Source organism: Rana temporaria, chromosome 4 (assembly GCF_905171775.1).
Source record: "Rana temporaria chromosome 4, aRanTem1.1, whole genome shotgun sequence".
Classification (NCBI taxonomy): domain Eukaryota; kingdom Metazoa; phylum Chordata; class Amphibia; order Anura; family Ranidae; genus Rana; species Rana temporaria.
The window spans coordinates 340,394,763-340,406,799 of NC_053492.1; the positions used below are offsets into that span (position 1 = coordinate 340,394,763).

The 12,037-nt window shown below is 42.6% G+C and overlaps 1 protein-coding gene across 1 annotated transcript in view; it reads right to left on the reverse strand.

Moving 5' to 3' along the window:
- ARHGEF33 (Rho guanine nucleotide exchange factor 33) overlaps positions 1–12,037 on the reverse strand; it is a 241,513-nt gene that overhangs the window by 74,522 nt on the left and 154,954 nt on the right. Inside the window, exons 10-11 of the mRNA XM_040350765.1 lie at positions 10,014–10,097; positions 7,453–7,536 (exon numbers count right to left, since the gene is read on the reverse strand). Coding sequence (XP_040206699.1) covers positions 7,453–7,536; positions 10,014–10,097 — 168 coding nt within the window. The remainder of the gene's footprint in view (positions 1–7,452; positions 7,537–10,013; positions 10,098–12,037) is intronic.

A 12,037-nucleotide genomic window follows, 5' to 3' on the forward strand; every position in this document is an offset into this window, starting at 1 on the left:
GACGTATATCGGCGTTAGGTGGTCCTTAAGTGGTTAATGTTTGCTAATGTATAGTATTTTTTTCATCAGTCCCTAATTACCATGATTGTAATATGCTGTGAATTTCCCATTTGTCCCCATGCATGCTGTAAGCTTTTAATGCTCCTTTTTTGGCCTACATACATATTTCCCATAACTAACCTCTCCAGCATGCTCTCCTGGGCGCAAACACACCTAGCCTAGTCACTTCCCAATGTATTTTGTCTGCTCCATTGTAGTGCTTGACCCCCCCCCCCCCCTAAAATGTGTGCATTTATTTTATTTTTCAAAATCAGACAGAGTGCTAGAGCCTTGATTTCTGAGGTCCCCAACTCATCTCGAAGCCCCCCCCCCATAAAAGTATTTAAATAAGCCATCAGAGAGGATGAGGAATCAGATTAGTGATCATTTTTTTGGTCTTAAAATACTCCATCAAATGAATGATATCATACTGATGTTTGAGCAAGAATGTATTGTGATAATTTGCTTGAAATGTTTATGTATCAAAGTATTAACTCCACAGTTCCCCTCTACGCCACAGGAATGGCAGAATGTGGCATCAGAGTTTGGCCAGCGTTGGAACATTCCCAACTGTGGAGGGGCAATTGATGGCAAGTACGTCCACATCGTGCCACCACCCCATTTGGGATCCTATTTTTATAACTATAAAAGGGTTCCACAGTATCGTGCTGATGGCGGTGGTGGTGGCGACGTGAAAAACTATGAGAAAAAATAGAGCAGGTTCTAAATTTTTAACGGGCATTTTTCTCGTCGAGAAAAATGCTCTGGAGCATACTCACAACCGTTTTTCACATCCAATTTAAAAAATTGCACTTTTCTCGTCATGAAAAACGATCTTGTGTACGCGGCATCAGAGTCTGCAAAGGACTTGAGACTGGGGTGGAGGTTCACCTTCCAGTAGAACAGTGACCCTAAACCATATGTGTGCACAGCCTAAAGCTCAAACACACATGCATGTGTGTCTACATATATAGGACCCCGGCGCATTGATCTCCCTGCCGGAACAGTGGGAGAGAAGAGCATAGACACTTCTCTTATGGCAGAGCAGGTAAGAGGTAGATCTTTCACATGTACCTGCTACTACACAGAGCGATAATACTAATAATAAGACTGATTAGGGTGTGCCTGGTCACACCCGGCACACCCTGTGCGCACGCCTATGCCCTAAACATACAGCCGGGGCTACAATGGAATAGTTTCAATCAAAGCATATTCATGTACAGACCTCCAGCTTCTCAGAGCAATCGGCACACATGGTCAAGCACATCCGACGTGTGTGACAGAAGCTCTGTACAGTTAGTCAGCCGAGCACAGTGGGGGGAGCGGACACCTCTCGAGTCTGCTCTCACCCAGATAGATTAGTCAGTCAGGCAGGCAGGTTCCATCAGCCCCCTGCTACAACACTTGTACCTACAATCTCCCACTGCTACAGCAACCAGGACCAACGACTCTCAGGTAAGACCCTGACTTTCAGGGCCATCCACCCCCCAGGAACCGCTGATGACCGTCCTTTTCAGGACAGCCATTTCAGCGATCCAATTGCGGCAGATAACTCTTTTGTTTAGCCGAATCGTGCCCCACATTGTCACCCTCAATCAGCCTGGACCCCCTGCCGTTCATAGAAACGTTTGGTTCACAGCGTTTCGCGATTTTTCCAGCATCCGCGCCGACCAGGTCTTTCCAACTAGGAAAGACCGCGGCTTCAGCCGCGGCCTAGCGGCGCGCCACATTTAGGCATAGAAACAGCTGGGAATCTCTGGAATTCACCCAGATTCATCCCCCCTATCCCTGGAGGACCCCATCCTCCCCGGATTACTAATTTTCCAGCTCACCCACCTAATTAAACAGCCCCAAACCTGAGGCCTGTGTCTCAGTCAGCGGCCATCTTGGTACACCCCAGCAATAGGGACACCTCTCATCCCCCCTTCCTCCCTCAATCCAACAGTACTTGATCCAGGGCTTTGTCCGATCGCCTCTCAGGGATCAGGAAGGAATTTTTTTCCCTGCGACAGGACATTGGCTCAGCACTGCCAGGGTTTTTTTGCCTTCCTCTGGACCAAGGCTACGAGAGAGGATTCAGCGAATCCTCCCTCCATCATAATTTAATTATCACCCCCCCCCCTGGTGACTGGCGACAATGGCTGATCTGCGATACTCGGCGGACTCTATTCGGGGTCTGAGACAGTTCGCAACAGCATTACCAGCCGTCACCAAAAAGGCCTTAAAAATAGAGCAACTTTTGAGAGTCGATCGATGATCGACCATCAAAAATTTCAACTATTTAACCCAGCTTAAGCACATATCATGTGCTTTGATCAACACAAGATCGGCAGTAAAACACCGATTAGAAATCCATGATTTCTTACTACAAAACGATCTAGACTGCCTCTTTATTACAGAAAGCTGGCTCTCAGACGACTGCAACACCATTCTCGGAGAATTGGTGCCAGCAAACTATCGCATTATAACGGAAAACAGAATAGGGCAAAGAGGAGGAGGCCTGGCGGTGATTCACAAGAATCACATTGCAATCACTAAGCCAGCCCTTCAAAATCCCCTTCTATTTATGGAAACCCTTACTCTTCAACTTCAAACTTCCCCCCAGGAGACTGTTCACACTCTCCTCTGCTATAGGCCACCTGGGCCAAAATCGCAGCTTCTGCCGTCATTAATGGAGTTTATATCCACTTATACCCTTAACAGCAAACACCTTTTGCTGCTCGGGGACTTTAATCTGTGGGCCAACTCCTCACAGGATCCCATTGCGGACGCCTGCATCGACCACATGGAAGGATTAGGTTTACAGCAACTTATATGCGGGCCAACACATGCTTCAGGTCACACACTCGACCTAATTTTCAGACAAAATCTGAAAATAAGCATTTTAGGAAATGAACCATTGCCATGGACAGACCACCATGCAATCAATTTCATAATCTCCAAAATTCCCCCAGTGATAAAAGCACCCAAGCCGGTGACAATACACTGGGCTAGATCTCAGAAGAAGCTCCATTCGGAACTCTTCAAATCTACCTTGGGAAACAGAATCAAAACAATCCATCCACATCAAACAGCCTCACATACACTGGATGCTATAAATGCAGCCCTACTACAGTCAGCCGATTCAGTAGCACCGAAACGCATGGCCTGCATCCGGAAAAAAAAGTCCGGCTGGTTCAACAACCAGCTGTCGCTTCTGAAGCAAGAGTGCAGAAGGGCGGAAGCCGCCTGGAAAAGAAGCCCTTCAGAGGATAACCTCATCAGCTACAAGGCAATAACAACACGATATCATAAAGAAATCTTCAAAGCCAAGAAACATAATTTTTCTATGGCGATTAACAGCGCCCTAAACCGCCCCCGCAAGCTCTTCAAGATGGTCACCCAGACCATGAATCCAGGATGTCTTGAAGCCCCCAACTCAGACACCCAAGAGTTCTGTAATGAACTATCGGATTTCTTCATCAACAAAATTGAAAGAATCCGGGAAAGCATCATACAAAACAACCCCACCGTCAATCAACCACAAAATACCCACAGAAACGTTCTACAATCAACAAAGTTCACTCTGGAACCGATCTCTATCGATACCACAAAAAATATCATTGGTGCTTTGCGGAACAGCACATCGCCCAATGATATCATCCCCACCAAACTGTTGAAGGAATGTGCCGACATCCTGGCACCACCCATCACACAGCTTATAAACCTGTAATTTCAGGAAGGCATAGTGCCATCCCTGTTGAAAGAGGGCACAATCCAGCCCATCTTGAAAAAACCTAACCTGGATCCCAAGGACTCAACTCACCGCCGTCCCATAACAGGCCTAAATGTTCTTTCCAAGATAATGGAGAAAGTTGTGGTACAACAGCTGCAACAGCATCTAGATACCCACAATCTACTGGATCCATTACAATCAGGCTTCCGTCCCGGACACGGGACAGAAACGGCCTTACTCAAAATATGGGACGATGCTCTCGAGGCCGCAGACGAAGGAGAATCTTGTCTCCTGGTTCTGCTGGACCTAAGCGCAGCCTTCGACACGGTAGACCACAAACTGTTACTGATGCGACTAGCCACGGTAGCAGGAGTCGCAGAAGGTGATTTACCATTGTTTTCTTCCTTTCTTGAAAACCGATCACAAACCGTTAAACTAGGATCTTTCACGTCGGAAAAGCGTACGGTGTCATGTGGAGTCCCCCAAGGATCCCCCCTGTCGCCGGTGCTTTTCAACATCTATCTTCGCCCTCTTCTTGATATTATCAGTAGCCAAGAACTACTCTATCACTCTTATGCAGACAATACGCAAATCTATTTTCGCATCTGCGACAAAAAGGATCATCATCCCAGTTTAGAGAAATGTCTCTCTTTGATAGAAAACTGGATGACTAAGAGTTATCTGAAACTCAACAGTTCAAAAACAGAACTCCTTATGTTTCACGCCAGCCGAAAGAGTCAACTGGCAACAACCTGGACACCACCGCCCATTCTGGGCCAAATCATCACCCCTAGCTCCAAAGTCAAAAGTCTTGGGGTCATTTTCGACACCTTCATGACAATGGATGCACAAATAGGGTCAGTAGTCAGCGGAGCGCACCATCTGTTGCGCCTACTACGCAGACTTATTCCATTTATCCCCAAAGAAGACGTAGCAGTCGTGGTGGGAACAATCGTGAATTCCAGATTGGACTATGCTAACGCCCTCTACCTCGGACTCCCAAAGTACCAAATCTCCCGTCTGCAAGTCGTTCAGAATACGGCCGCCAGACTGGTGACTGGGAAAAAAAAATGGGAATCAATCTCACCTTCGTTGAGAACCCTTCACTGGCTGCCAGTAAAAGACAGAATTGCATTCAAAGCACTCTGCCTGACACATAAGTGCATCCATGGGAAGGCTCCGCAATATCTTTGCGACAAGATAGAACCTCACAACTCGAATCGCGTTCTGCGATCCACCGACCAAAATCTGGTCAAGGTACCAAAAACCAAATACAAATCTAAAGGAGAAAGAAGGTTTGCCTTTCAAGGTCCTAGACTATGGAACGCTTTACCAACCAGCATTCGGTTGGAGGAAAACCACCTGACTTTCAGAAGACAGATCAAGACTCTACTCTTTTGATGGCATGAGACACGAACAACTAGCGCCCAGAAGCGATTCAGTTCGCATGTGCCGCGCTTTATAAATTTTTCATTTATTCATTCATTCATGTTCTTAGAATGGATCAGACAAGGTCCAGACCTAAATCCAATTGAGAATCTGTGTTGTTGTTCGCAGACGCTCTCCATCTAATCTGACGGAGCTTGAGCTATTTTGCAAAAAGAAATTAGCAAAAATGTCACTCTCTAGATGTGCAAAGCTGGTAGAGACATCCCCAAAAAGACTTGGAGCTGTAATTGCAGCGAAAGGTGGTTCTACAAAGTATTGGCTTAGGGGGGCTGAATACAAAATGCATGCCACACTTCTCGCATATCTATTTGTAAAATACTTTGAAAACCATTTATCATTTTCCTTCCATTTCACAATAATGTGCCACTTTGTGTTTGTCTATCACATAAAATCCTAATAAAAAACGTTTTTGGTTGTAACATGACAAAATGTGGAAAACTTCAAGGGGTATGAATACTTTTTCGAGGCACTGTAATTATATGGTCATTTGGGTGAGATAACCTCTCCCCCTTTTCCCTTTTTACTTTTGGTCACTCTGGGCGTTATTATGTCCATATGTTTATGTGTTCTGTGATTGCCCATGTTCTTGGGGTGGTTTTCATCGTATCTGAAACTATGCTGTTACTGCACCTTCATTGCACCTTTTTTGCTTGGGGCCCTGGCCCATGTAATCACACAATCCCCTTAGTACAATGACTTTCTTAATAATAAAACAGATTGAAAGAAAAAAAAAAAAGGATTTTGATGTGCAACATGCTGTATACCTAAAGTGGAACTTTAGTCAGAAAATTAAGTCATGCTAGATCACGTCAGGCCCCTTTTGCAGGTATAATGTAAAAAATAAAAATAAGTGCCTATACTGTTTAAAATCCAGTAATACACAACATCTCAATCTGCTCTACACAATCTATGTTGCTCTCTTTTTTTATGCACTGTGTCCCAAATATGTTGAGGCCGACCTGCTGGCAGCATAAAGAATAATGGGCCAGATTCACAAAAGAGATACGACGGCGTATCTCCTGATACGCCGTCGTATCTCTGTGATCCGCCCGTTCCAACTATGCGGCTGATTCATAGAATCAGTTACGCATAGATAGCCCTATGATCCGACAGGTGTAATTGACTTACACTGTCAGATCTTAAGGATGCAATTCTAGGCCGGCCGCTAGGTGGCGAGGCCATTGCGGTCGGCGTAGAATATACAAATGACTAGTTACGGTGATTCCCGAACGTCCGCGCTGCCCGTCGATCTAACTTTACATCGTTTCTGTCGAGATACGCCACGTAAAATTAGGGCTGAGCCCTAGGTGTTCTAAGCCATGTTAAGTATGGCTGTCGTTCCCGCGTCAAAATTTAAAAAATCACGTTGTTTGCGTAAGTTGTCCGTGAATGGCGCTGGACACCATTTACGTTAACGTCTAAACAAATGACGTCCGTGCGACGTAATTTAGCGCAATGCACATCGGGTAATTTTCCCGACGGAGCATGCGCAGTACCTTCGGCGCGGGAACGCGCCCAATTTAAATGGTGCCCGCCCCATTTGAATTGGGCGGGCTTGTGCCGAGCGCATTTACGTTACACCGCCGCAAGTTTACAGGTAAGAGCTTTGTGAATCAGGCACTTACGCTGTAAACCTGCGGCGGTGTAACGTAAATCAGATACGTTACGCTGCCGTGGAGCAACGTAAATGTATCTGAATCTGGCCCAATGTTCTTTAGCAAGGAGCATACATTCCACATTAATAATTATGCTAAAAAAGATTAGTGTGTGCTGTAAATTGCCTCCAGTATTGCTCTTGTTTCTTCTTGCTGGAGGCTGCCATTTTGCTGAAGCCCAGGGCCCCTGGACAGCAGTAAATCCTTAGGTTGTCAGCAGATTAACTTCTACATTTTCAGCACAGTGCCTAAAAGTAAAGAGTAACTGAGCATGTGCAGAGCAGGGTGAGACAATGCATTACTGAATTTTAAACCGTATAGGCACTTATTTTTAATGTTTTACAGCCAGTCTTGCATCAGAACCCCTGATCTGCAGAAGTATTCAGTAACTCATTACCAGTGCCTTAGAAAGCCATTTTATTAGACAGGCAAGTAGCATTTTTAAAAGCAAATCAGCAATGTTAGACTATTTTTTCTCTAATCACAATGATTCTTCAATTATATTTTGTGAACACATGTACAGGTTATTGAAATATTAACATTATTATTTTTACTGCATAATTGTATTGCAAATTAAAGATTAATTAGTCTTACCTGCAGGAGAATAAGATATTCTGGGATGCGCTGGACAACATGAAAAAGAAGGATATACAGATCTGACTTTATGTCTTCTTCAGCCTAAACAATATAAGATAATTTAATAAGTATTTTTGTTGGTGAACAAAATGTACACAGTTTTTTAACATAAGTTTTTTTTTTTTAAAAGGGACCCGCTATTCTATTTTGATCCGATCATTAAAAACCAATTTGACTATATTGGGGCCATGTTGTCCAAGACTCACCTAGGCAAAATGAGGCCATTCTCCAGACTTGTGGACAATTCCTCAGATAAACAATCATGAACAAACAGTAATATCAAAACACTGAAATAAGTGATAATAACTGCGCTGTGTGGGTATGGAGGGATAGGGCGAGAAACAAAAAAAACAAAAAAGCAAAACAAAACAGTGATCAATAAGTCCCACCAATTGGGCGGGGTGGACTCTACAAGCAGTGTGCAATCTGAACTGTGAAGGTGAGTGATCTGAAAAAGGTTAACACTGTGCAGCAAAATCCTTATAAGGAAATATAATAAACGTGGAAGTAAGTAAACACAGTTATCAAAATAAATGTCCAGGATTGGTACTAAAGACCAAAGGTAAGTGGTCCCAACACATAATAAAGGGTAAAAATCCAGTGAAATCAAGTGCAAATAAAAGTCTTGCATTCAAAAAGCATATATTTAAAGGTGCAGTCCTTGATAGCTGTGAATAATAAGTGATGAGAAACCAGGAAATCCAATATTTCCAAGAAGAGCAAGCTTCGGTGCGCACACCTCTAGTGGTATAGAATGCTCACCTCAAGGCCATAGCACGGATAGCCTAGATACCACTCAAGATGTACTCACAGACTGGGTCGCACAAACTCGCCGTTCGTAGGAGATAGGCCCACTGCTCACGGCCTCCATGTGAGTGCATGTGCATGTGATTGATCATCGTTTTTTAGACCCTTGCTTCCAGTATTACGCCATACCTTCCTCTCTTTCTCTTTTTCTTGTTTCTTCCAATATGGTCATTTAATGTGGAGACTACATCTAGCCCTCATCCTGCTGGATCTTTGAGTACATCTTTGTTTATTGTTTTTTTTTTGTTTCACGCCCTATCCCTCCATACCCACACAGCGCAGTTATTATCACTTATTTCATTTGCTTTCACTTTTGGCGCGAGAGCCCTTCCATTACAATATCAAAACACTGATAAAATTCCAGATCTACAGATCTGGTAACACCTGTCTGAAAAACATAATTCATATGAACGTTCATACTGAATTTCAGGTTGGCAACATACATTGAACCATGCAGTCTGAGTGCCATGTCCTTTATGTTTACCAGCAACTTTTTAAGAAGCAGGATAATGTCAAATATGTATGTATGGGAACAATCAATCAATTTATTAATAATAAACAGGATTTATACAGCGCCAACAGTTTACGCAGTGATTTACAAAATAAGTGACACAGAACAGTTGCAATACAATTGAATGCAAGAGGGTTTAGAAGGGCCCTGTTCTTGGAAGCTTACAATCTAAAGGGAGAGGTAAATAGGGGGGGGGGGGAAGAGATTTAGTTGATGGATAAAGTAACATTACAGTTATTAGGTAGAAGTGGCTGCCAATGTAACTTGGGTCAGAGTTTTAAATGGGTGTGCGTTATATGCATATAATTTATAACTAATGAAGTAGGCTCTCCTTCTACGTATATGTTCATATACTTAAACAAAATTGTAATCATATAATTAAGTGTGTGACAAATGTCAGATATCTTTTTTGCATGGGTAGTCCAAGGGCCAGCAAACTTTTGTTCAGATGCTAAATGGCTTATGTATTTGCAATGTAATGTTTATGAAAACTGCACTCAGCTAATTTAGAAAAGCACTGCATATGAATAATACTAGGAAACATTAAATTTTTTACACACCACCAGACCAAAATCTGTTTTTAAAAAAAAAAACGTGTTACCTGATGTGAAGATAAGTTCCTTGTGTTGGAATATCAAAAAAACTGTTCTGTCTTCCCTGACTATAACTGGTTATTACTAGGTGCACTATGTATGCATTGATATAAATATTGACTATATTGAGTTACAAGAACATTGCATTTACTATGTGAGAAGCAACCATATAGTTCTACTTGTAAAGTAAGAAAAGAAGAAGCAATAGAATTTACTACATGATAACAATCTAGTCTTATTGGCTTGTATGTAGCTGACATTTTGCTAAATTTTATTAAAGGCCAAATCAACTCAAAATTTATAATTTCAGTTATGGGTAGATGTCAGCAGATTAAATTATTATCACTCTTCCAATTCTACCTATAGCCAAAACTTAAATTTTGGTGGACTGAATAAACAAGAATTATTCTAACAAACTTTGATGTTCAACAAATACTTTATATTGAATAATAATAATGGATTTAATTTTGGCTAAGGTTAATTAATTAAAAATGATATATGGTATACCAGACACAACATAACAAAAATCCCCTTTCAAAAATGTAACTATTTATAGGGGGTTATATAGAAGAATATTTATACCATATATGTATTTTCATTGGGCTTACCTCTTTAAGAACCACAATATGTATCACAGAAATACTTTCTGGCAGGTCTTTCAAGCAAGAAACATAATAATCCAAGAAGTTGTTCTTAAAAGAAAAAATACATATTTACCAGCATATTTGTTATTAGATAAAATGATTTTGAGGAATAATTGTAAGTAGGACATTATTATGCAACTGTCTCTTCTATACAGTCAAAGCAGTACTATTTACCCGTCAACTTCCCACAATTGTATAACCATTGCATTAGATGGGAACCAGTTCCTAATTAACGGATGGGATATATTTTCTGGAATAGCCATTTTCAGTCGTGCTCAAATTTAAAAAAATCCGTAGCAGATGTAAGTGAAATCACTCCTAATAGGCCACATAATATAAATAGCTATGAAAGGATGTCTACTTGGAATTCTGCTAAATACATTCCAGTTGCATCAAAATAATAAGGTGCAAAATCAGAAAGTAGAAAACTCTTTTTCCTGGCCCACCTCACATCAACACACAACGGGTTAACATCTTTTTTGGAGCCTCACATGATCACCTGTTCGAAGCTGATTAAAATACAGCCCCTCCCCCAATTAGGTGCTCTTTTTTTTTTTTGGTCATGTTCCAAGCCACCTGTTTATTGCAGTTGTTAAGTAATTTGTTTGCTGCATGCCCCCTCCCCACCAAACCTTACCCCTCCACGTTCAGCTTCTCATGGAGTTGGAAGACCCTGAATGCTGGAGGTAAATGCTTCTAAAAGCTGTGTGCCCTTTGTGCCAGGGCAGCGGGCAAAATAATGCTTAAACAGCATTGATATTGTACAGGTGTGGTATTATAAAAGCTCTGCAATGTCATCATTGCCATTCCCTTTGGGTTTTTCCCCTTAAAATCAGGGAAAATCGTGGGTGTGTGTTATACGCTGAACTGCTGCCTCAGAGGGGAAGGAGGGAAGGAGCGCTGCCAAAATAGGGATCTGGACAGACCACCGCCGGCACCAAGAAGGCAAGACTGCTCCATTCCCTCTCTCATCTCCTGGTGACTATTTTTAAAGTTTGATGCACCTGGCGGGATTCGCAATAACATCACTTGCATCGCCGTCAGTAGCGCGCCACACAGCCTCTGTCAAATCTGTGGCCGCCCCCCTTGACCCGGGGCGGGCGGAATGCAGGATCGGATCGGCAGCTCAGTTCAGGACTCGGGCAGCGCGACCCGGTCACGGCTATTTTTTACGGGCACTTTTGTCCTATCACGGACAATTACAGACAGGGAAAACGTGACTAATTTTTACGGGCTGTCCGTAAAAATACGGGAGGTTGGCAACACTGCTGCAGATGGGTGCAAAAGCCAGTGACCAGATGCTCCTACTAGATGACAATCTATATATGACCTTGAGGGAAATCCTTGTTCCCTCTGTGGGACTTAGGCTTGGATCTGAGAGCACTTGTTGCTCTAGTAGGTTGCATTTCCATTGAAGTACCTCACAGTAAAAGAGAATGGCCACTTCGCGTAATCTCGTTTAAAAAATGTAATAAATTTTTTAAGCTAGTGCACTCGGGGTGTGGAAAAAACACCCCAGACGAAGTGTACTAACATGAAACGTGTCGGGAGGACTCCACTGCCGCCTTATCTGTATATATACAAGCGCTATACAACTCAGCCAAATGTAAGTGCACTAGCTTAATAGATTAATTACATTTACGAGATTACGCAATGTGGCCATTCTCCTTTCTTATCTCCTTACATTATTGACACAAACTAGGGGCAAGTTTGTGTACCCAACACCATTGTTTACCTTGCATCCTGTTGAACCTGCCACTTAGGACGATATGAGGTCATGATGTATACTCATTAAGGATTTTTCCAGTCATCGACATCACAACTCATGCTTGTTGGACTCATGGAGACTTAAGTTCCCCTGAGTCCACCTTTTCTGGTAAGCTCGCAATTTTACCGGTGGCGGGACATCACATCCTATACAAGAAATCACAACTTTTTTCACAAGAATCACTTGGAAGTTCTTCCTCTCTTTTAGTTATTCTGTGAAA